General features: G+C 32.0%; 2 protein-coding genes and 1 non-coding gene across 8 annotated transcripts; 2 read left to right on the top strand and 1 right to left on the bottom strand.

Annotated features, from left to right (window-relative positions):
* The first annotated feature begins 2,748 nt into the window (after positions 1-2,748).
* Positions 2,749-8,855, top strand: LOC100787635 (probable pectin methyltransferase QUA2). 4 transcript variants are annotated; one of them, XM_006596285.4, is made up of 9 exons: positions 2,749-2,950; positions 3,530-4,543; positions 4,633-4,765; positions 5,228-5,468; positions 6,258-6,471; positions 6,632-6,807; positions 6,932-7,235; positions 7,824-7,959; positions 8,215-8,855. In XM_006596285.4, the coding sequence occupies exons 2-9, from the start codon at positions 3,825-3,827 to the stop codon at positions 8,371-8,373; spliced, it is 2,082 nt and encodes a 693-aa protein (XP_006596348.1). In that variant the 5' UTR covers positions 2,749-2,950; positions 3,530-3,824; the 3' UTR covers positions 8,374-8,855. The 4 variants fall into 4 exon arrangements, with proteins under 4 accessions (XP_006596348.1, XP_003544795.1, XP_014622564.1 ...); XM_003544747.5 differs by having other exon boundaries at positions 2,749-3,072; XM_014767078.3 differs by lacking the exon at positions 2,749-2,950 and adding an exon at positions 3,184-3,200.
* A 9,197-nt stretch (positions 8,856-18,052) lies between these two features.
* Positions 18,053-18,146, top strand: TRNAY-GUA (transfer RNA tyrosine (anticodon GUA)). Its single transcript has 2 exons — positions 18,053-18,089; positions 18,111-18,146. It is a non-coding gene; the product is annotated as a tRNA-Tyr (tRNA).
* A 783-nt stretch (positions 18,147-18,929) lies between these two features.
* Positions 18,930-22,553, bottom strand: LOC100801034 (uncharacterized). 3 transcript variants are annotated; one of them, XM_006596284.4, is made up of 5 exons: positions 22,091-22,553; positions 21,360-21,800; positions 20,009-21,260; positions 19,675-19,821; positions 18,930-19,560 (listed from the first exon to the last, which is right to left on the bottom strand). In XM_006596284.4, the coding sequence occupies exons 2-5, from the start codon at positions 21,411-21,413 to the stop codon at positions 19,097-19,099; spliced, it is 1,917 nt and encodes a 638-aa protein (XP_006596347.1). In that variant the 5' UTR covers positions 21,414-21,800; positions 22,091-22,553; the 3' UTR covers positions 18,930-19,096. The 3 variants fall into 3 exon arrangements, with proteins under 3 accessions (XP_006596347.1, XP_003544210.1, XP_006596346.1); XM_003544162.4 differs by having other exon boundaries at positions 22,135-22,553; XM_006596283.4 differs by having other exon boundaries at positions 22,186-22,553.
* Positions 22,554-26,053: the final 3,500 nt, after the last annotated feature.

Raw genomic sequence — 26,053 nt, 5'->3', positions numbered from 1 at the left:
CGAACGTGCATCATTGTTTGATTTATTAAAAAAATATAGATTATTATATAATAGCTTAATACAAATAAAATAATGTGTCCGTCGGTGTCCCTCATTTCAGGCTCAAGTCAAATGATATATTACATTACCATTAACGAAGCAGCAAAGAAAAAATCCTATGACTTTTAGCAGTGTCTCAAGATCCCCTTTGTTTTCCACGTCTCCTTCTATTAGAAAAGGAACAAAAATTAAACACAGTTCTTCAAATGTTTTTAATGGTATTCTTTAATCATGATTAAAGTTTCACCCCTAGTAATCTACATTATAAAAATCTACATTAAAAAACAACATAAATTATTAAACTAAAGCTTTAGTTTTAATTAGAAAAATATAAAAGTATTTAAATAGCTATACATCTAAATTTTGTAAAAAATAGTTCCCCACTTTAATTTCCCTTTTTCTTCTATGCACCATTAGCTTGACCAGCTGGCTTTTGCACCTTATAAAAGTGAAGACAGAACAACGTAAGAAAAGGATCATGTGGCATTTTGATCAATATACGTTCCATTCTTTAGGCACATTAGTTGGCAACTTTTTTCTTGTTGGAGATTTAATTGGGTGCCTTCTTGTGAACTTTTCTATCCTATTGATTTGTTCTGTACATGAATCATGATTCATATTCTCTGTGTGCAGAGAATTAAAATACACGGGTAAATAAAAATAAAGCGCGTTCTGGAACTCTGCCAGTGAAGTTAAGCGCGTTCATTTATTAATTTATATATAACAGCTTATTTACTCCTACGACACTTGTTAATTAATTACTATTACTACCATTTCTTTTTTAGTAGAAATAATGGCTAGTACTACTATTTATAGTACCACTCTCTTTACATGCACTTTTAACATCACATTCTCACCAATATAGGATTTCATTTAATGAATTTAATTTCTTTTTGACCGAAGAATTTCATTTAAGTATATTGTTGCTTGCATTAAAAAGCAAGTTCAGGAGTACTGTCATTTATAGTATTAGTATAACTTTTTTTTTTTACAAAAAATAGTTAAAAATAAAATTACTTTAATTGAATGTTTGCTTTTTTATTTATAATTTTCTTAATCACAGATAAAAAAATAATAGTTAAAAAGTAGTTGTTAAAGAAATTAAATAGTAATGTTTGGCTCACTGACCAAAAATAATATTGAAAAGGTTTTAAAATAATATTGAAAAGGTTTTATATCTAAATGATGTTATTATTTTTATATCTTTTTGTCTATAAATATATATAAGAGGAAGGTTTTATATCTAAATGATGTTATTATTTTTATATCTTTTTGTCTATAAATATATATAAGAGGATAATACATGTGTATTGTATAAGACCCACAAAATCTATATGACATTTTGTGTAGGACTCACAATTTATGACATTCTACTTGACATGACATGTGTCAAACTTTCATGTCAGTCTTGTTCGACCCTGACCCTTATCCCCAACACATAGGTTATCTCTAATCTAACTAATATTTAAATATATTAAATTATCTATAGCGTCACATTATCTAATATAATTATCTTCTGCCTTTATCTATGATTAAAATGTTTTATCTTGACCAACACCCTCGCTTGAACAATTATAAATAAAGATTCTATCGAATCACTCTACACGACGACCTAATCACACACAGTAACAACAACAAGTTCATGTCCCTTTCTCATTTGAACTTATTGTAACATATGCTTGTTTTATTTTCTTTATATATATATTCTTACTTGAGTGTCAAATTCTTTTATATTGTAAGTCTTCCTCTTATTAAAGGTACCTTTACAAATCGACATAAGAACCCATTCAACCACGTCAATCTAATTCCAAGTTTTGGCAAGAACAACACATATTAAATAATATAGTCACTAACTTCATCTATATTTTCTTTTTAACTTCTTAACATCAATTATCATTATTTTTTTTGTCATATGTGACAAGTTTAATAAAATATTCAAGGAATTAAGTAGAAAGAATGGTATAACTGAAAAGATAATAGTTAATATTATTTGGAAGTTTTAAATAAAAATAAATGCAAACGAAATTCCATTTGAGTAGTAAACAAATAAAAGAAAGAATGAAAGAGTCCTTTTTTGCTTATTGAATAAATATTTTTAAAAGGTTCAAATTTATATAAAAAAACTAATTAAATGAAGAGTAAAATTCACACAATTTCATGAATTATAATAATTTTCATTATATATATATATATATATTATTAACATTTTATCCTTTTAAAGGTCTTTAGAATTACTTTTCAAAAAATACTTAATTTATTATCATATTATAAATACAACATATTCACGATTTTAATTATTGCTTAACTAATTTTCGATCACAAATTTAGCTAATTACGATCACCAAACCAGACGTGTGAATCAATTACAAATTTCAACATGAATCTTAAGTTTTACAACAACGTTAAATATACTCAAAAGAAAATGAGAATTTTTTCATTTATATTTATCCTATTGAGCTTTGAACATGATTACATATTTTGTCATTTAGCTACTTGTGAACTGTGATCCATAAAAGCAGTTACAGTTTTTTACATCTCTTTTTTAACTATGTTTTTTCTATTTACAAGATTGTACTCAAAATCTTACTTGAAAAATCCAAAATCAATTTCATTTTTGAAGCAAAATAATTATGGGTTTTCTTCAGCCGCATCACATTCTTTTTCCTCTTAAATTATTAATACTAATATTATTATATTGTCCCATGAGTAGTGTTTGTGTCACTATCCGATGAGTACAAAACCTGCTAACCTGCTTGCACACTCAGTTAGAATCACAGTGTCTCTGACTCTCTCTCTCTCTCTCTAATTTTCACTGCGAACACACACACGCTAATCATTCGACGAGGCGAGTGAGTGAGAGAGAAGAATCAGTCACTGATCCACACACACACACAAATCAGAACAAAACCAGGTACAGACGGCGTGCGCTCTTCTTGTGATTTGTGTTGCAAGCAACCAACCACCCTCACACACACACACACACACACACCTCCATAAATCTCTTTTTTTCTTCACTCCAACAAAACAAACAAGGTGCTACTACTAATACTTTTCATCTTTTTCTTCTTAAAATTGTTATTTTTCTTTCTCTCTAGCTTGATCTCAAGTACTCTCACACAGCAAATTACTTTCCCTTCTAAAAAAAAAGAGCTTGTGCCATGGTTAGTAGTGCTTTTCACTGCTCTGTTTCAGTGTTTACCCACCAACCCATTTGGCAATTACCGCGCAACTTTTCTTTTTTCTTTTATAAATGTTGGTTCATTTCCATTTCAATGCTGGGTCCGTGATGGATCTGGTGCGGTGAATTAATTACTGCTCTTCCTTGTCGTTATTCCCCTGTTTTTTGTTCCCTAACGAGAAAAAGTTTGTGTTTTTTTCTTTTTGTTTTTTTAATTGAATATAAATAATGCTGAGTTGGTTTTGTAACTTCACTGCTCTAAATGCACGCCATCAAGTTTGACACGGTTTCTCCTTTTTTTTTTTTTTGTAGGTTTGCATTTGCTTAACTGGAGCCAGATTCTGTAGCTGGTTCCATCCCAATAAATCTAATGATTCTGGAGTAACTAACTCTCTTCTATTGGTTTCTGAGTTCTCTTGAAGATTTGGTCTTTAATCAAGTGGAATTGGATGTGTGATCTACTTAGCCGACTTCACCTAGTGGCATAAGGCATTTGTTGTTGTAGTATTTATTGGTCTCTGTATAGGTTTATACATTACTAGTGTTAACATAAGAACATTTATTCATAGTTGAACTTGTTTGTGCTACTGTTGTGGTTGGTCAGAGAATGTCTAGGCCTCTGCAAAGAGGTGTGTTAGGTGGGGTTAGGGTCCCTGAGAGGGGCTATGACTTGTGGGACTCCCAATCTAAAGATAAAATAGAAAAGGAAGATTTGGATAAGAGGGGTTCTGCAGATCACAGCCCTTTTGCTTTGAGGTTTCCTCTGAGGGTTCTTTTGGGAAATAATTCTGAGTCAAAATATGGCAATGTCAAAGCTGAGAATGGTTTTGCTTCTGATCCCTTCATGGTTGGCACCCCGCGAAGCCTGCTTAAGTTGATGTTGCTTTCTTTGAAGTTCAGCTTAGTGTTTATAGTTGTTCTGGCTCTTACTGGATCTTTTTGGTGGACTTTGTCGATTTCATCCTCATCAAGAGGTCACATTTACCATGGTTATAGAAGGCTTCAAGAGAAGCTTGTCTCAGACCTTTTGGATATTGGCGAGTTTTCTCGTGGTCCGTTGAGGTTGAAGGAGTCGGAATTCTGTTCTGAGGAGTTTGAAAACTTTGTTCCTTGCTACAATGTTTCTGAGAATGTGGAATTGGGAGTTTCCGATGGCAATGAAGTTGACCGGCAATGCGGCCGTGAGCTTAGGCAGAATTGTTTAGTTCTGCCACCAGTGAATTACAAAATTCCCTTAAGGTGGCCTACTGGAAAAGATGTTATCTGGGTTGCTAATGTGAAGATCTCAGCACAGGAGGTTCTTTCTTCTGGAAGCTTGACAAAGAGGTAAATGACATATGATCATTTCTCCTACTTGCTGTTGCACTTTTGGCTATTTTTGATACCTAAAGTTTTCATTTGTAATTTAATTACAGGATGATGATGCTGGATGAAGAACAAATTTCATTTCGTTCAGCTTCTCATATGTTTGATGGTATTGAAGACTACTCGCATCAAATCGCTGAAATGATTGGACTTAGAAATGAATCTTACCTCATTCAAGCTGGGGTAAATACGTTTGCTCTCTCTTGAAATGGACACATCAAGTGTTTGGTGCTTGATTTTTCATGATGGCCATTATTCATTGTACTTATATTTCAGTAGTTTGATACATGCTCACTGTCAAATTCAGCATACTTAATGCCATCTGTTTTACTCTAAAGAGCTTGTTATCTCCATTCTAGTACTAAAAATATATAAATATTAACTATCTTGGTGAAATGATAAATGAATATTCTAAAAAATATTCACTGTGGGCATAAAATGGTAACCTTGTATATGCCATAAGCCATAACTCTTGTATACATGTACCATCTAAAATTGTTTGTCATAAAGTGCCTTGGAGGGACTTGTTTTAGATTTTTTTTTGGGTTATGGATGCATTGGATCTGAACTCATGGAAGATTGACTGTGATATTCCTTGCCTGAAATCTTATTTGATTGAGAATGTTGTCATCTTAAAATTTGCAGGTTCGAACTATACTAGACATAGGTTGTGGCTATGGTAGCTTTGGAGCACATCTCTTCGACAGTCAGCTTTTGACTATGTGCATTGCAAACTATGAGCCTTCTGGCAGTCAAGTTCAGCTCACTCTGGAGAGGGGTCTTCCTGCTATGATTGCTTCTTTCACTTCAAAGCAGTTGCCATATCCATCTCTTTCCTTTGATATGTTACATTGTGCAAGATGTGGCATTGATTGGGACCAGAAAGGTATCTTTCAACTTTCAATCTATTCTACTTTGTGTTGGACCAAGATGCATTTATCATATTCTGTACTTATTTGACAAAAACATTTATTTTCTGGACTATATAGATGATACATCATACTTTATGTGTCAATGGAAGAAGTTAGTTGTCATCAAATAAGAATAGAATTCACTCCTTGGTTCTTCAATTGCATCTGTGTTGTAATTTTTCCCTATTGAACCTAGACATTCAACACTATTTTGTGACCAATGAAAAATAATGCCAGTTGACTGGCTTCTATTTAGTTCTGGCCCTTTCAACTACGCTAAATACCTAGCTCTTTCTCATTCCGATGAGAAAAGTGTGTTGCTAACCATATATATCACTTGAACTAAAATGCTTTTGTCTTGAATGTCTATAAGTCATTAGGTGCATTCCTTATTTGTTTCTGATGTAACAAAAACTAATTTTTCCGTGCAGAGTTAAGAAAAATATACGGTATATACTTTTGGAAAATACCCATATTTAGTTCTTTGTTACATGGGTTCCTGAAAGTTACACCTATTAAAATAAGTAGACACCTTTTAACGTTTACTTGCCATATTGGTGAAGTATCAAACAAACTGAGGTTGACTTTTGAAACTCTTCCTTCTGAGTTCTGATGTGTAAAGGCATTGAATCTAAATCTAATCCTTCAACTTGCCTTTATTCTGTTTTATTTACCCTCCCCTCCTCTTTGATTTGTGTAGAATTTTTATCAATATTTTAGCACCATGTGATTTATTAACATTCATATTGCATGGTATGGTATAGATGGCCTTCTCCTGATTGAAGCCGATAGACTCTTAAAACCGGGTGGATACTTTGTTTGGACATCACCACTCACAAATGCTCGTAACAAAGAGAATCAGAAAAGGTGGAAGTTTATACAGGATTTTACATTAACACTTTGCTGGGAGCTTCTGTCACAGCAAGATGAAACTGTCGTATGGAAGAAAACTAGTAAAAAAAGTTGCTATGCATCAAGGTAATGCTTTCATGCATGTACTTCTGGAAAATTATTTCACTTATGTGTGTTTTAGGAAACAGATTTCTAGTAAATATATTCTATACAATGTGTATATATTTGTTTACCATTTTGAAATTAATGTCGCCTGATTCTTAGCATGGCCTATATTTACTTCCAGAAAGTCTGGTTCTGGCCCTTCTTTGTGTGGTAGAGGTATTGATGTGGAGACTCCCTATTATCGAGAATTGCTAAACTGCATAGGTGGAACACAGAGCAGCCGTTGGGTTCCAATTGAAAAAAGGGAAAGATGGCCTTCCCGGGCTAACTTGAACAACAACGAGTTGGCAATCTACGGTAATTGTTATGTTCTTCAACGCTAATTTATATAGCTCTTTGTGGAAGTGATTGCATTGTAATTACTGAATCAAATCTCCTATTTATTTGGTTAACTTAGTTTGCCTGTATTTAAATGTACTAGTCTTGCAGCCTGATGAACTTACCGAGGACTCTGACAGCTGGAAAATAGCAGTCCAGAATTATTGGTCACTCATGTCACCTTTAATATTTTCTGATCATCCGAAGAGGCCCGGTGATGAGGACCCTTCACCGCCTTACAACATGTTCAGAAATGTGCTAGACATGAATGCTCATTTTGGTGGCTTTAATTCTGCATTGTTGCAAGCTAGAAAGTCTGTGTGGGTGATGAATGTGGTCCCAATAAGTGGACTCAATTATCTTCCCTTGATCCAGGACAGAGGATTTGTTGGCGTTTTGCATGATTGGTATGCTAATCTCTTTTCTCTTGTTCTTATTTCAAGTGTCATGCTTCTCTACTTCAATAAATTTGTTTTACTTAGCTTAATATGGATTCTCAGACACATGCTAAATTCTTTTTTTCTTCCATTCTTTTATCTCAATCCCTTCTAAACACTTAGAGTTATTGGTATTTCTTTTCTTTTTCCAAAATCTAAAGATTAATTTCATTATCCAGGTCTAACTATTTTTCAGTTGAGGACTGAGGTTTATACCTGTTGTAACATTTACACTTTGTGAACCTTCTCAATTTACACTTTACAACATAATTTACATATTTATTGAACTCGTTGACCATACGGAAGGTTACAGATGTTTTGATAAATAACTCCAAAAATTATGGAGTTATACTTATATGAAATCATCTTATGTTTGCTCAAGAATGAGTAACTGCTTACCAGAGTTGACTAAAAAAATCAAACTTGGTGATTTACCATTTACTTTTCCAATTACACCTGGCTCATAGTCGTTGATAAGATTTTGTGAAGAATAGTTTGTTGATAGGTCCTACATAGAATATAGTTTCCTTAAAAATTATGATTTTTGGTGGCTTCTAGGTGCGAGGCTTTTCCAACGTACCCTAGAACCTATGACTTGGTGCATGCAGCAGGACTTCTGTCCCTTGAAACTGAGAAGCACAGATGCTCCATACTTGACCTGTTCATTGAGATAGACAGGATACTTCGCCCAGAGGTATGTGAATTTAGTTAATATTGAACCAAAACTGCTATAGTATTTTCTCATGAAACAGTTCATTAATATTATGTGCAGTTTGTTATGTACAATGTGTACCAATTAGGCAGCCCTTCTATTGTTGAAAGTTGCTGAGTGTGATGTGATCTCTATGTTCATGCTAGATTTTTTTAGAACAATTAAAAATGTTTCATGATTTCATCCTCTATACATGTTCAAGGACTTCTGATATGCTGACATTGGTCATGTGTGCAGGGTTGGGTAATAATTCGCGATACAGTTCCCTTAATAGAATCAGCTAGACCTCTAACGGCACAGCTGAAGTGGGATGCAAGAGTGATAGAAATTGAAAGTGACAGTGATCAGAGACTCCTGATCTGCCAGAAACCTTTCTTCAAGAGACAGGCAAGCTAAAAAGAATTGAAGTTTTGAATAAATTAGACCATTATATACATATATTCATTTTCCATAATGTTCATTTATTACCATAAAGCTCCAAAAGTGGGGGTTGAAAATTTTGAACATAAAAAGAACACAATATATAGAGGAAACAGAGTATCCTTGTCAATGATACCACCACATCATCTATGTAGCCGTAAGGTCTACATAGGGCCATGTAATTACCAAACAAGCCACAGAGCAGATCAGAAACAAGTATACTGGTAGATTAATTTACTTTTCCATGTGATACACACAGATAAAATATTAAGATTGGGAGCATGGTGATACAATAAGTTATTGTTGTAAAATGCTCAGTGGTTGATTCCCCCTTGTAGAATTATTTTTCTGCTATCTTTCTATAGGTTCTTGGATGTTTCTGGTATAAGCTTGGCAAAACTGTACTTTTTAGTTTGTCAATGTTTATAATGTGAAATCAAAATCATATTGTTCATCAATCCATTGAAGATTGTGACTATGACTTCTGGTTGGATAGTGGCAATGGGACATTTTGCTTCCTGATGTAAATCAAGGTAGTAGAACTATCAAGATTTTAATGATAGTAACTCATGTTCTTGGATTTTTAAATTGAAACTAATGATTAAGCCTAAATTTTCAGATAAGGGTTTCAGTAAATCTGATAATAATATAAACGTTAATTATCAGGATAAAGTTGCAAATATTGGATAACTCAACTGACTAACCTACTTCCAAATTGCAATTAAGCCCACTTGGCTTGATCTCAATTCTCATGTTCAAGCCTATACCTTTACATGCTTGCTTGAAAGCACTCAAAATTAATCAATGTGGGATTAAATACTTTTTAAAATACTCTAATAAAATCATGCATATTAATTTTGCGAAGATGAGGGTGGGTCGTTGACCAATTTTTCTTCCATACTTTGAGAAGTAATATATCTTTTTACCTTTTTTATCCTAAAACCAAAGTTTAAAATTACATGAGAAGTATTATGTGTAAGATAAATAAATCTACCAAGAACGAATTTATGAGTTTAGAACACTGACATAACATTTACTTGTTGAAGACATGATCAAGAAAACGAGAATAATATGTGTGTAGCGTGACCTTTAGAAACCCAAAAGCTGTCTTTCTTTGTCTTATCACATTCTCTAATTCTAGAGTTTTCAATCATGCAAACCCTAGAGAGAAACTAATAATGTGACAACAAAGGAGACCTAGTCTTGCTATTTATCAATCCTAGGCACCTCCCATTATGGGCCCAGTGGTTAGACCCACTTATTTTTTCACACTAATCATAATTAGGTGTCTAAAGCCCGTAAACAATTAATCACATTATTAATGGACTTAAGTATCATCAAAGTTTTACAAAATAAAACATTAAAATCATTAGTAGTCTAGAATAATATATGGGAAAATTTTAACATTTTCCCACCTCGCAAAATTAATTGCACATTTTTTTTTAATTTTAAAAATGAATCTCGGGCTAATAACATATTTTGGCGACAAAACAAATGATCCCAAGATACAATACCTAATTAAGACTCCATCCAACAAAAAGCCATGTAACACTGATTCATGACAGTAAATACATCTCTCATTGACGCAATAGCTTTCCATGGTTACAAATATTACCGACTTCGTCGACTAGGCATCAATGTGGAGTGTAGTAAGAAATGACGCGACAATGTGATTAAAAAAGTCATATTGTCATTTTCTTCTTTAATCCTCAATTTCTCTCAAGTACTTGAAAGTCAGAGAAATTTCATGATTTATCAAGAAATCATCAAGCATCAGCTCCGATCCTGGTGTCGATCGCTGACACAATGATCCTAACTACACTAAGCTTTAATATCATTATGTTTGAGCACCAATTCTAGTGTCGATCACTAGCACAATGATCCTGACAACATTGAACTTTAATAATCTCACATTTGATACACACACACACAAAAGGAATCATAATAAAATTCATATCATCATTTATCAAAGCTAGTGTAAGATGTCATCAATACATCATTTTCCAAAATTCAAAATAAGGATCCAACAACATGAAAAAAGAAATAACATGAATCTAAAGCTCCCACGAACCAAAAATAACAAAAGAACTCACAAAGCCCAAGTTTTCAACTTGTCGTTTTAAAACAACAAGCCTAAGTCCCTTGGTCAACAAATCAACCAACATTTAATTTGTGTCCACATGATCAACCACTATAGAACCATCTTTCACAAGATCTATAACAGTCTAGCAATTCAACTCCAAGTTCTTAGATCCTTTAGAAATCTTATTATTCTTTGTATAAAACATAACAATGTTGATATCACATAAAATCTTCAGTGGCCTAGCAATAGAGTCCACAATGTGAAGTCCTGTCACAAGATTCCTCAACCAAACAACATGAGTACCTACAACAAAACAAGCAATGGACTTTGCTTGCATAGTAAAAGAGGGAACAAGAGTTTGTTTCTTACTCTTCCAAGATATCGCACCCCATCCATCATAAATATGTATCCATAAGTCGATCTCCTATTGTCAGGGCACCCACCAAGATTTGAATTTGTGTACCCTACAACTTCCAAGTTGTCAACTCTCCTATACACAAACATATACTCCTTAGTCTTCTGCAAGTACCTCATAACCTTCTTGGGAACTATCTAGTGATCATTCCCAGGATTCGATTGGTATATACCAAGAACGCTAAGCAATATCGGGTCTTGTGCATACCTAAGCATAGATGAGGCTACCTAGAGCACTCTGAAAAGGTTTTTCGTTCATCTCTGCTCGCTCAATCTCATTCTCAGGACATTGGTCCTTGTTGAATTTGTCACCTTTGACAACCGAAACATCTCTAGGTTTACAATTTTGTATATTGAATCTCCCTAAGACTCTATCAATGTAAGTCTTTTGAGATAACTCGAGTGTATGGTGCGACCTATCTTTGTGAATCTTAATCCCTAACACAAAAAAGGCCTCATCAAGATCCTTCATGTCAAAAGATCTCGTTAGCATATGTTTTATCGCATGTAGCATGCCAAGGTCATTAGAAGCCAACAATATATCATCCATATATAGCACAAGGAAGATAAATTTTCTCCCATTGACTTTGAGGTATATGCACTATCATCAACCTTATTTTCCTCAAATCCCATGGAGGTCACCACTTCATCAAATTTCAGGTACGGGCGTCTAAAAGCTTGTTTCAAGCCATAAATCGACCTCTTTAGTTTACATACCAAATCCTCATTACCACTAATACAAAAACCTTCAGGCTGTTGCATGTATATTGTCTCACGCCAATAACCATTTAGAAATTATGTCTTCACATCTATTTGGTGCAACTCCAAATCAAAGTGAGATACGAGGGCCATAATGATTCTAAAGGAATCATTTGTTGATACAAGCAATAAAATCTCTTTAAATTCAACACCCTCATTCTATATAAAATCCTTTGCCACTGGTCTAGCCTTGAATATCTCAATGTTACCATTTAAGTCCTTTTTTGTCTTGAAGACCCATTTATAGCCGATTGTCTTAAAATTATTAGGTAATTCAACTGGCTCCCATACGCCATTAATTGACATAGATTGCATCTCTCCATTCATTGCATGCATCCATATTTCTGGCTGAGGGCAAGAAACAACTTCTTGACTGCTCTTTGGATCAACAATATCTCCAACGTCATATGCATCCTCACTAAGATAGACTTGAAAGTCATCATCAATAGCAGATCTCCTCTCTCTAGTTGACCTCCTTGAAGGAACATATGGAATCTGCTCAGCTAGTTTATGCATTCTCATCGAAATTAGAAGGATTAAGCATATCATTGGCTTGAGAGTCAATTATATCTCCAGTTGCAACTATGGTCCTAACTAGATGTAAATGATTGTTTTCAAGGTTTCTCCCCACATAAATTCTTGCAAGTTACATCTACTTATCATGCTTCTCATCATATCTTTAAGTGTTCTATTACACCTTTTGGCTACACCATTTTGTTTAGAAGTCATAGGCATGGTGTATTGTGGAACTATCCCATAATCCTGCAAGTATAAGGCGAATGGCCCTATATGTTGCCTCGCGGAACCATATTTACCATAACCACGATTAAACCTTACAATCTTGATGACTTTTCTTAACTCCTTTTCAACTTCGGTTTTAAAAATTTTGAACTTTTCAAGTGCTTCAAATCTTTCTTTAATCAAGTAAAGATAATCATATCAGGAAAATCATCAAAGAATGTAATGAAAAAATTTGTCACCACAAATTGTAGAATTTAAAGGTCCACTAATTTATGTATGAATGATCTTTAAAAAGATCTGAACGTCTAGTTATGCCTTTTTTATAGTAAACTTTTCCTTTATACAATCCACACAAGTACCCAAGTCATCAAAAGCCAAGGAAGGTAGAATATATGTCTTTGTCAATCTCTCAACCTTTTCCTTAGAAATATGACCTAAGTGCTTGTGCCACATAAATGATTTTTCTTTAACTTTAGACCTTTTAGTCTCAATAACTAAGAAATATTATCTGGATCCAAAGACAATTTATATAAACCATCAACTAAAAATCCATAACCAATAATTTGGGAGTTTAACATCAGATTTACTTTCCTATCACCAAAAGTAAAACTAAAACCAAGTTTGACTAAACAATAAACATAAATCAAATTTCTCCTAAAAAAAGGTACATAAAAGGTATCCTTCAAAACCAATTCAAATCCAAAAGGGAAAACTAGGTTGATGTTTCTCACTTTCTCAATACAAACTTCAACATCATTTCCTACCCTTAACTTACTTTTCCTCAAACTAGGCTCCCTTAAATTTATGAACCCCTCTCGATTTTTGCTTGCTCTCTAGCCAAGCCTTGAACTTTCCACAATCAGATTTCTTATTCCCTTTTTCCCTACACCAGAAACACCAAATACCTTTCTTAAAGATAGTTAGTTGTTGATAGAGTGACAAGTATATCAATTCGTCCCAAGTAGTAAAGTTAGAATGGAAGTCCGAGTATTGTATCTACAAGGACTTTGTTTGTATTTAGGTAAATAAATATTTGATTAGTAAAAGAAGTTAAAGAAATTTATTTGAAAAGGTTATGAGAAAAACAATAATTTAAATTGGAAGAAAATTAAATCAAACAAGAGGATAAATTGAACATGAATTAATTAAGGACAAAAAATATAAAAAAATCCAACATTATTGTAGAAGGAAATTTAGAAGATGAGAATGTTGGGAACTTAGTCTACCAGAGCTACTCTTTGATGTGATGTTAATGATTTTTTTCTGTTTATAATTATTTCAATTTACACCTGCATCTACTAGTATACTCTAACTTTGATCCCCCACATGAAAGAGCCTAATTTATGTATTTTCTCTCCCAAAATCCCTATGCAGAACTAAAATAGTAAATTATATTAAGAATGACTAAACAAATATCAACCATCCCTAGTGATGACCTTATTTAGATATCCTTTCTGAGTTCTATTAGAAAATAATATTTTCTAATGATACTTCTAAAACTTACCATTTAAATGGATGATCAAGCCACAAACAATAATATTAAGCATAGGAAAATATAATGCAAATGTAATATTCATAAATAAATAGGAAGAGAAATTATATCAAGAGTAGTTAACGGCCAAGTTTCCAACAAAGGAAGTTTAACCTCTGATTGTCATGAAGGTTTTACAATTGCAAGAGGGGAGAAAAGATAAGAAAGGGAATGGGGAAAGAAATGACTCCGAATGTTTGTTTTTTTTTTTCCTAGCCTTTGTCTTCTATAAGGAATTGTAATCTCTTGGGATTTCTATGTGTCTTTTCTTTCTTCTCTCTTCTTCTTTTATAGGTGCATATTAATGGACTTTTGAATTAGTATGCTTTCCTTAATTAGTTCTTTTTTCCTTAATTAATCTCCTTTTCTTAATTAGTTTTTTTCCCTTGATTATTCTGTTTTTCTTAATTAGTCTTACTTTCCTTAATTATTCTGCTTTTCGTAATTAGCCCTGATTTCCTTAATTAGCTATGTTTTCCTTAATTATTCCAACCTTCTTGAATTATCCTGCTTTTTGGGCTTTATTTTACTTACTAAGCATCATAAATTCATCACTTTTAATATTCTTTGAACAAAAACTTAAATGATGTTAATTTAATAATTATTTGCTCAAAAAGAAAAAATTAGGAGAGAAAAATTACAAATTCTTATATAATTTAACCCCAAAAATATACTTATAATTGACAATTATTATTAGCCTAGAACTTCCTACATTGTGGTGTTGACCTTTACCTGGTTTCTTGAACCCTAGTATCTATGAGAAACATTAAATGCACTCTTTGTATTTTTCTAGTGCCCCTTGCCAAAAGTGGGTTTGCCATGGACTAATGACATGGCTATGTTATTCTTTTCTTTATTGAGTTTCGCTTCCTTGACAACATACCTGGTAATAAGGTCATTCACAGTTCATTTCTCACCAACGGTAAGGTGGACAATTTTAATTTGTGTGAAATTAGTGGATAGACTATTAAAGGCATGTTTAACTATGAATTTTTCATTAAGGTCAATTTGGTGAGATTTAAGCTTGGTTTGGATGTGAACCATCTTTATAATGAATGCCCTTACACCCCTAACATTATATCTTATGTTTTCTAACTGCCTCATTAGACATCTAGACTCGAGAATATTAGATACTTGGTACCTCTTTCTTAGAACATCGAGGAACTCCTTAGCTGTCGCTTTCTTTAGCAGATCACTTAGAAGATGTTCAAAGACATTATTCTTGATAGCAATCAAATTCAACCTTTTAGACCTCTCTCACTTAGCCAAAAGTTCCTTCTATTCATACGTGCTCTTTGAATTGATTACAAACTCATCCTCACATAAAGCTAAATGAAGATCATAAATTCCCAAAGAGAACTCCAGATCTTGCTTCCAATTATGGTAATCTGATGCATTCAAGATCTCAATGGAAGCAAAATAGTTGTTCACAAAAAAGTTCACTATTAAGTCAAAATAAGAATGCATTAGGACATATTACAAGACAAGATATAGTTGACAAAAAAAAAAAGAAACAAGCTATCAATGAGGCCAATAGAATAGCACATTCCCATTTGGGCAAAATGCACAAACCAAAGTTACAACCTAGGCCAATATCTCATATGGGTTAGTCCTGGAAAAGACAAAAAATTTAAAAATTGTTCCCCTTTGAGGGAAATAGTCCCCCAATTGGGGGCATCCCGTGGCATCTTCCCCCTTTTTAAATTTTTAAACCCAAAAATCCTTCCCCCCCCCCCCCCCCCCCCCTCCCTTGGGCAAACAATCACATGAAAAGACTAAAAGCATTCCTCAAACTACAAAAAAATTTCATGAATTGATATAAGTCATCCCACTTTGGCGGTAATGACTTATAATAACCCATGAAAATTTTCATATAGGAATCAATTTTCTCTTGTCCAAAACCATGACCGGTCAATAGGAAAATGCATCAAAAGAGCATCATTATTGACCACAAATTAATTAAAGAGCATTCTCCACATGTTTTGAACTCAAACAGTAATAACCATAAATTAAGGCATTCTAGCATTTAAAATTTAACTAAACAAATATCAACAATATTCATAATAGCAAAAATTAATAGGATGTAGAAGATATATATTTCAATTATTAACACTAGTTCATACTTATAAAAGAAAATAAAAAATTAGCACATTCAAGTAACATGAATAGGTTTGGTTTAGTGAGTATATCATAGATTTGAACTTGCAAGACGTTAACCACAAATTCATTATAAGTAATTCCCAATAAATCATGTTGAAACCCCACATACATCATGAAACAAATTGTGTACAAGAGGTTCAACATAAAAAAAACTCAATGTGCATTCAGTAACCAATATAATAAATAGTATTTATTAATGTACAACAACTAGCTTAAATTGAAAAAGAAAAAATAACTTAATACCATCATTATTGAAAACACACAAAATAACAAATCCTTTTTTTATCCATACAAGATAACAAAATGCGTACATAATTGTTTATATTGCTATAAGTAAATGCTTACATAATATAATATCATATTTATTGGTACAAAAGATCGTAGGGATAGCAATTCAGTTAAAAAAATCGAATTTCCCAATTGCAATTAACAACGAACGCGCAATGATAATCAAAATCAAATGAATGTAATAAATAACGATAAAGTTTTAAATCATATAAAAATTGGCTTTGATGCTAAATATAAGATTAATAAATCTATCAAAAACAAATTTATATGAATTTAGAATACTAACATAATATTTACTTGTCGGACATATGATCAAGAAGATGAGAATGACCTATGTATAGTACAATCCTAAGAAACCCAAAAGTTAAGTCTTTCTTTATCTGATCACACTAGCCAATTCTGAAGTTTTTAAAGGGAGCAAACCTTAGGGAGCAATTGATAACATGACGGTAAAGAGAACCATCCTTGATTAGACCTACACTATTTTTTCACACTAATAAAAATTAAGTGTTCAAAACTTGTAAATAATTAATCATATTATTAATGGGCTTAAGTATGATCAAATGAATCATAATATTAATTTGTTTTTAGCAAAATAAAATATTATAATTAATTATAACCTATAAGAATATATTAGAAAATTCTAACAGTGTTGAAAGCTGTTATGGACTATGGTCATGGCCTTTAGTTGGCGTAATTTTAAATTATAATAGTCAAATAATTTCTGGAAAAAAATAAAGATATTGTGCTGAGTGTGTAAAATAAATTACTGAATCTAAATGGTAAGGAAATGTCCAAACATATATTAGTTTCATCACAAAAGAAAAGTTCACATTTAAAAACTTTGAACGAGTGCATCGATGACAACTCTTATAACACTAGATATTTTACAAAAGCATCCATGACAACTCTATTTTACAATTTAAAATATTTGACAATTATTTCAAAATTTTGTAAACTACAATTGCAGAATAGAATAATTCTAATATAGATAGAGCAAACAGAAGTTTACAAAAAAAGGGCATATTTCCCATTTATTTTACCATAATTTGAGAAATTTTGTATACAATAATTAAGTGAAGAGGAAATTCTCACCAAAATTTTCAGTGTCAAATTTTTGTTGTATTTGCTTTTAATTCTATTGTAGTTTTAAACTTATAAAGAATCTATTTATTTTATTATAATAAATAATTTCATTTAATTTGATGCCAGATATTCTTCTTTCGAAACAATTCAAACATCTTATTCTTATAATAATGAGATGGACTGCACACCACATATGAATTAAGATGTTATTTAACAAGAAAATGAAATGACATAGCTTCTTTACTGATTGAAATTTACATATATCTGACCATATAATTATTTTTATATAAAAAATTAACACTATATGTAATATATAATTTCTTTATTAATACCATGTATATATATATATATATATATTATTTCTTATTTAATTTTTATCTTCTTCATTTACATGCGTTTGAAAAATACAACCAAAAACTCTTGCTTGTCAATTTTGTTGTTCACAAGACCTTTTGCCTAACAGTAATATGTAAAGACGTTCAATATTAAAAATTTCTCTTTACTTCATTGGATGTAACAAAAGGTGTGTGTGACTATTAAAACAACATCACAGTAATTAGTTTTATATGTTGTTTTTGTATTATTGAACAGAACCGATCTTAGCTCAGTTGGTAGAGCGGAGGACTGTAGTTGGTTAACTACCTAATAGACATCCTTAGGTCGCTGGTTTGAATCCGGCAGGTCGGATTTTTCTTATCATATTTTTTTATTACTTTAGTATTTATGCTGTTTAATAATCTAACTTCACCGTTAATTTTCCCCTCTTAAAAGCTCAAGAAATTATTAGAACAAACTTTATGCACTGTTATGTTGAAAGAAAGCTTACTGAATGTTGAAATTCTTCAATTATTCCATTTACTAACAGCCATGAAAATTGCGAATCTACTTTAATAGTGCAATTGAAATATGGTCCTTTAAAGAGTGCACACACCGTGGTTATGCTGGAATCATTTATAAGCTAAAAGCAAAATATGTTAATTGGTTGATATTTAAACAAAAAAGTATAACATGGACTGATTAATCAATCAGAAAAAAGATTGTACACCCTTTGACATAGATTGTGAATGTTTGTGTTAGTCGTTCGGATACTTCATAGCATCTGAACTGAACTTCATAAAACAAAATTTAAATTGATTAGATGTCTCGTTTATTATTAAAAAAAAGATGCCTCGATTATTCAGATGATTTAATATTGATAACTGATACCAATTATTCAATTTGCATAATGTTCATAGAATTATTGAAACCCAGATGATCATTTATCAAGTTGGAGAGAAAGAAGACCCCATTACTTCAACACTTTTATCAATTAACAATGTCATGAATCAAACGTTCCAAAAGTTCAAACTGTAGGATGAAAGCAAATAATGACTTTCATTTTAAATTCTAACACACCCATTCATGATAGAGTCCCTTGGCCTTGAAGAGACTACATAATTATGAGGGCTTCGGTAATATATCAGGAAACAATTATCTTAAACGTTTAAGCTATTTAAATGAAATTTTACATCTCTCACAAACAAATCAAGAGACAGCAACATCTAGAACACAGTTTCCTCTGCTATAACATTGAGAAGAACCAAATGAAAAGTGTTCCATTGAGTTGTTCCTTTTACATGCAACTAACAAGTTCAATTTCACCTCCTTGTCCGGTTCATGCTTTTCTGGGAAACACTGGCATTTCTACTATTCCCTCTGGAAAGATTTGATCCTCCATGGCCAACTCTTCTTACTGATCTTCTTTCACAGCTCCGTGTGCTGTTCCCGAGTGCAGCTCTGGCAACACTATCGCTTAATATTTCGCGTGTCCTATTGGCCTTAAGGGGTTGCTTGTTCAGGTACACCACCTTTGGAAGGAGACCACAGACTGCTTTGCTAAGCTGGTCATCATTGATATTGCTTTGAATCGGATTTCCAAGGAGATTAAGGGCCTTAAGTGAGTTGTAGTTAGCCACTAGCTGGCCTAATGCTTTTGTTGTTGTGATCTTGTTGAAGCTCAACTCTAGAACTGTTAGCTTCAATAGCCTGTGTAGCCCTTCAACATCACTTAATTTGTTCCCCACAAGATATAGCTCTTTGATAAGTGTGCAACTTGACAAACCTGACCAAACCACACAATGAATGAATAATTGCAATGTAGAGAAGGCTAAAAATGAAGGTTAACCAAATTTGAGATGCAAACCTCATTTTGAGCAAAAATTAAATCAAAACTGACCTTGTCCAATTCTCGAGATACGGTTGTAGCTTAGGTCAAGTACCCGCAACTTGGTCAATTCTCTGAGGCCCTCAAGGGCACTGATCTTGTTTTTTGATAAGTTAAGTGTTTGAATACCCTTTGGTAGAACTCCTGGTGAGATGTGAACTGCATGATCAATGAAAAAATGAGCCAATCAACACAGCTAGTGATTGATTAATTGATGGTGCATCAAGTGTAGAAGGGAGGGGGGAGAGGTCGCAGGTTTGAATTCCCCAACTGGCATTTTTAACAAAACTAACAAACTAACATTTGCTGAGAAAAAAAGTGCTACATTCTAGTTCCAAAGTCGTACCTATGAAATTATTTGACAAGTTGACAGAGCGGAGATTGGATAAGTGTGAAATAGCAGGGATGGCTTTTACACCAATACCAGATATGTGAGCAATAGTTGAAGCTGGATTTAGAGACTGGACTACACTAATCGCAGTTAAAGCCTCTTTTGAAAGATTGGCATCTGGATAAGTCAACTGAGATGTGGTTCTCATCATTGACCCACCAGCATTAGGAGAAGGTGGGAAGACAATGCTTCTTCTGGCATTGTCATCATCAAAATCATCCTCAGGAAGCATTTGCTGAATTTCGAGACCCTTCACCCATGCATCCACTCTGGAAAAAGAAGATGATTCTGTTGAGAAAGCAATCCATTGGTCGCTTTGAAACCTGCTCCCCCTTTGATTATCAATATTTTTACCAATTCTTCTTTTGTTAAAGGATTCCATAGTAATTGAATCAGAAGATTTCACAGGCCTCAATGCCTTGCCTTGTTTCAGTTCAAGGGTGTCTGAAGAGTATCCACTATTTAAAGCAGCACTAGTAGGAACTAGTGTTGAATTGCTAGGGAGAGTTCTGCGTGTGTTCCTGTGGCTCCATAGGATCATCTTCCACCACAGTTTTTTACTTCTAGAAGGGAGTACCTGACTTGAAGAGTGCCTTTTCAACAATACTCTATCAGCACTGTAGTGACTCATCACAGACCTAGGGCTTTCAAGATTAACCATTGCTGATAACTCCTGAAAATTCTCAAAAGACTTCGACTTTGAAGCCGGCAAGTGACGAGTTATCTTCCCATGCTCATCAAATTTTTCAAGGTTGGAGAAGTGTCTCTTGAACTTTGGAGAAGCCCAGGAATCAGCCTTGCCAATTCCAGGATCAGTGATGTGTCCGCTTTCAGTTGTATCGACACTCTTTTGGCTGTATCTATCATTTTTGTCTTCCAATTCATTGTTGACTTGGTTTTCATATAAAATGGGGTACTCTACCTTTTTATCTGTTGTATCATATGCGTTGCTTGCAACAGCTTCATGATCTTGGAGATCAAAATCAGAGAGTTCTCTCTTGATCAATGGTGAATCTTCATCTTTATAAGTTTCATGTGCTTCATCCTTCACAGGACTCTCAAGGGTCATAATCCTCGTCGCATTGAACCTTGAATTTTTCTGAATACCAATGGCATCAAAAGTGGTTGACTCTGATGTTATTTTTTTTGTAGATTGTAGTTTGGCAAGTAGAGTGTTAAAGTCCTCTTTTGAAGACCTTTCATTCCCCTGAAGAAACAAACAACCAGGTTAATCATAATTCACAAGGTTTATAGGAATCCCACAAGACAAAATAAGAGACACACACAATACCCAATTGAATTTTACCTTGTGTTTGTCCTTCCTCACAGGCAAAAGAGAGAAGCACCTAACCATGGCCATCCCAGAAGATAAAGCTTGTTCCAAAACCTTTCAATTCAATCCCCTTTGCCGCTTTTCAATCCGTTTCACTTTCTAAGCAATCCTAAACAGCTTTGAACATAGATCCAACAATTTTTTTCCTTTCACAACAAATTGCATTGAAAAAAAGTAGGAGGATGACAATACAAACATACTAGTAGTTGAGTAGCTATCACATTGAATCAAATGTTAGCCATAATCTATGGGAAGGCGCAGAACAAGAGATAAGACCCTTTCTGGACAAATCTGACAACCGGAAATAAAAAGACCTAAGCCTCTTCCGGTTTGAGAAGATATCTTTAAAGAGTTGGCCAGAGTTGTATATGCTCCTCTTCAAATCTCCACCAGTATTTTCCTCTCCAAATAAACCTATACCCAGATGAATAACAATAATAAGAAAAGCAATTAAATGTACCAAACATTATTCTACGAAAATTCAAGAACCAATACCCCACAAATAAATTCCAAATTAAAATATCAAAATCAGAGATCACTTCATAAAAATTCTAAACCCCTCTTAGACACACAACACAACACACCCTCATGAGTAATGTACTACTAGGAATTCAATTCAATGGTCTCTTCTCTAGAAACAAAGTGACAAAATGAACAGAAGACATGAATGATTGTAACACAAGTCAAAAGGAAGACACACATACTAATCCCTCCTTGTGATTCTAAAGCAGACTCAAACAGAAACTACCCCACGCAAATTGCGGCGAGAAATTCGAGCATTGATGCAGAGAGGACGAACCTTGAAAAGCAGAACCGCGACGCTAATAAAAACTCTTTCAGACAGTATCTGTGCCTTTGTGCTGGAATCTTCAAAAGCTTTGGGATGCCAAATGGCTATTATAAAGAGTGTTGGTATGGTGTGTGAGAAAGAAAGAAGTGAAATCGAGGAAGTTAAGGTTGTGTGGTGTTCGCACGTGATGTCGTGTATGAGATGCAAACCAAAGGAACAGAAAACACTAGAGAAAGAAAGAGGTACGTAGTTGATAGTTGTTGTTAAGAAAGTGAAAGAGAAAGAGAAAGAGAGAAGATATAATAAGCGGCACCAACACAACTACACGGTGTGTTTCTATCTTTCTTTCTTTCTAGTTTCAACCAGTGAAGTCACGTAACGACGTGTGCTGTTTCAATAATTTAGCCACCGGTATATATATATATGCCACACACACATAGATTAATTGATATGGGACCATCTTAACTTCACTCAGATTTTAGATTCGAATTTTGGATACATAATTAAATAGTCAAAAAAGAATTTTATTATCTTATTTAAATCAAATATGACTTATCTTCAATTAAAAATTCGGAATACTTGTGTTCTAATAAAAATTAACTCAGCATTTATATTCTCCTAAATTCTCAAGCACCTTTTTTCCTGTGTTATGCTATAATACCAAAATTGGGTTCACCGAGGAAAATACTCCTTTTTTTCCCTCCAAAATTATCTTATCAGTTAAAAAAACTCAGCGTAACCTCTTTTTTTTTTTCTCATTACTATTTTATTTTCTATCAGTATTTTTTTTTACAATCTTGTTTAAGATCTTATCAGATTTAAATATAAACACCTTTATCAAAGTTGATTCAAACCTTTATTAGCGATATAATGGGATACTAGCTAGCTTCCTCCGCTGGATTCAACACCCATTAATTTCTTATTAATAAGTATTGTGCTTTTTTAATTAATTTTTCTAATGAGTATGTGGTTTGGTAAGATACGTACTGGAAAAAATTATAAACTCTTTTTAGTTTATAAATTAGTTGGACCAAAATGTGAATATTAATGTTTTCTATAATTTTTAAGACAATAAACATTTTAAAATAAATCAAAATTCTAAATAGATAAATATTTTTATTACATGAAGAGGGATGAAGTTACTTTATGAGTAAATGTAATTAAAATTACTTTTATTTTTAACTCTTTGTATATACTAATGTTTTTAAATTTAATTATTAAATTAGAAGTTTTTATTAAATAAGTGAAGTTTACAATTTTTTATAAATTTGGCACTTCATTGCACTAATTCATTTTGTTTAAGTATAATAAGAGTTTATTATTCATACATTATTAATAAGGTAAAATATTTTTATATTATTGTTCAAGTATAATTTAATGTTAATATGACTTTTAATAATTTTAATAAAAGTTAACAAATTGAAGATGTGAGGATGGGATAATGGTAAAAAAAATTTACACTCTCAGTATATAAAACCTTTTGCACTCTGTTAGTGTGTAGTTTTTTTTTTCTTTCTCTTGTAATAATATGTGCCTCATGTTCTTAAGACCCTCTAACCTCTGACTCGTTCATTGATCAATTCGCGACCTCTATACCTCCAGAGAGAGAAGTAAATATTAATTTTAATATTAATAACCACTAACCACCCTAAAAAAAATACCGACCAACCAACCTCCCAAAACATATTAATTAATGAAAGGAACTATAAGCAGCCGAGCGGTACTTTGGTTTTTGTTAAAAAATAAAGAGAGAACATATTTGCTTGATTTTTCCTTTGTGAATAATCATATGAGCAACATCTTTACCAGTTTTTTTCATTATTATTAAGTAAAAGTATGCAGATTTTAGTAAAAAATAAAAGTTACTTACTAAATTAATTAAAGGTGAGATTCCTGTAGGATATATGTGAATTTTAGTCAACAATAAAAGTATTTATTAATTATTTTTAAAGGCTTTGGTTAAAGATTTAAAACTATTTTTTTTAGAACTATTTGTTACTCCTTATTAGAAATTTGGAATTTGGAGTATATATCAAGTATGTCTATTTTTGTAATATTTTTAGTAATTTAGAATTTTTAATGAGGTATCTTTAATAACTATAGAGTAATAATTAACAAATTTGGTCATTAAAAAATAGCTAAAAATGATAAACTGATAAAAAAAATATGTTAAATTTTGACTGGGAATCAAACAAGGTACATTCAAAACGGTGATCAACTGTTCACCTCATTAGAAACGGAAACCTAATTAATAACTCAGCAGAAGCTTTCAGATTTGGACAGTGAAAGAGAAACTGCATGTGGCAGCGTCAGACCCCTGGTGGTTGGCAAATTATAAACAATCTCCTCTTAAAATAATTATTATTTTAATAATTTTAATTTATTGTACGTTGTTGTCTTTGTTTAAAAAATTTAATTATTTTTAAATAAAACAAAAAATATCAATAACATTGAACAACAATATAAGCAAATAAATTTATATTTTCCATAAAATTCAAATAATTATTGAGTTTTTTTTAATTGATACATTACATTTTAAAAGAGTAATTTGCATCCAATTACAGATTGAAAAATTATATTTATAGATGAACCTTTAAAAACAAATTTATAAATAAAAGTGAGAAAATATAAGATAAATAAGTAACATAACAAAAAGAAGTAAAAGTGATTCATATATTTGTAAAAAAACAAAGTGATTTATATATGTAGTACAATTCTAAAAAAAGTTAACACAGTAGATTATCAACTGGCCCCATTTGTCAGTCAATTGAGACTGTTTGTAGGTGTAAATCAAACTATTAAATAAAAGTTGGATGATTTATATCTCAAATATGACAATGTTATTTGAGTTAGAAAACATCATTTCAGATGAATTCAAGTTAGGTTTACTAAAATAAAATAGGAATTATCACTTTTCTATTTGAAAAGATGGATTAACTAATCTTGTAAAAAAAAAGATGGATTAACTAAGTAAATAATTTGTGTGTTAATAGTGTAAATAGTTTTCATACTACTATTAAATTAAAAATTTCTATATATAACAACTTTACTATCATTTCTAAAAATTATTTTAAAAAAATGTTTGTAATTATTTCTGATTAATTGAGCATATATATTTTTTAAAACTCATAGATACAAATTAAATTCATAGTTAAATGAAAGTTTCATTACTGTTGGTTCTTTACTTGTGTTTTAAGTTCAATTTGATCTTACTGTTTAAATGTTTAATTAGGTTATGAATTTTTTAAAAAATGATTAAATTAAGTCTTTTATTTTAAAAAGATTCAATTAGTTTTCTTATTTTTTTTAAAAAAGAAATGGGTTCAATTTGGTCTCCCTTAAAATTAATTTTTTCCTATTTTTAAATATTTTTTGGAGCAAATGGCAAAAAAAAAAAAAAATGGAACCAAATTGAACCTATTTTAAAAAAAATAAAAACCGCATTGAATATTTTTTTAAAAAATGACCTAATTAATTGAATCATTTTTATAAAAAAAAAATGCTTAACCTAATTTAACCTTTAAATAAAAAGACCAGATTGAACTTAAAAAACAAATTAGAAGATAAAAAAGTAATTAAATCTTAAATAAATGAATTCAAAGAACTGAAAAAAAGCCTTACTTTATCAGTAAAGTGGAATAAAAAGAAATAATATGTTATGAATGAAAAAGAATGAGATGAAAAAAAAAGAAAAAAAAAATTGAACTAAAATAGTTAGTTAAGTAAGAAAAAAAATCCATTAAGCCAATTCCTATTTTACCCTTACTCAAAAATATTTCAAGTTTTTTTCTTCGAAAACTTTTTTTTTTAAAAGGACATCATCAATTATATCCAAAGTAACAAGATTAATTATGTTGGAGGCATAATCAATTATGTT

Source organism: Glycine max, chromosome 14, assembly GCF_000004515.6.
Source record: "Glycine max cultivar Williams 82 chromosome 14, Glycine_max_v4.0, whole genome shotgun sequence".
NCBI lineage: Eukaryota > Viridiplantae > Streptophyta > Magnoliopsida > Fabales > Fabaceae > Glycine > Glycine max.
The sequence above is the reverse complement of the archived record's forward strand: the minus strand, read 5'-3'. Positions and strand labels throughout refer to the sequence as shown.

Bases quoted from the DNA above. Each gene is read 5' to 3' on its own strand.
- LOC100787635 (XM_006596285.4), top strand. From the start codon at position 3,825: ATGTCTAGGCCTCTGCAAAGAGGTGTGTTAGGTGGGGTTAGGGTCCCT. The intron at 5,469-6,257 runs GTATCTTTCAAC...GGTATGGTATAG, and splicing joins CATTGATTGGGACCAGAAAG to ATGGCCTTCTCCTGATTGAA. The intron at 7,236-7,823 runs GTATGCTAATCT...GGTGGCTTCTAG, and splicing joins GTTGGCGTTTTGCATGATTG to GTGCGAGGCTTTTCCAACGT.
- LOC100801034 (XM_006596284.4), bottom strand. From the start codon at position 21,413: ATGGCCATGGTTAGGTGCTTCTCTCTTTTGCCTGTGAGGAAGGACAAA. The intron at 21,261-21,359 runs GTAAAATTCAAT...TTGTTTCTTCAG, and splicing joins TGAGGAAGGACAAACACAAG to GGGAATGAAAGGTCTTCAAA. The intron at 19,822-20,008 runs GTACGACTTTGG...TTGATCATGCAG, and splicing joins CTTGTCAAATAATTTCATAG to TTCACATCTCACCAGGAGTT.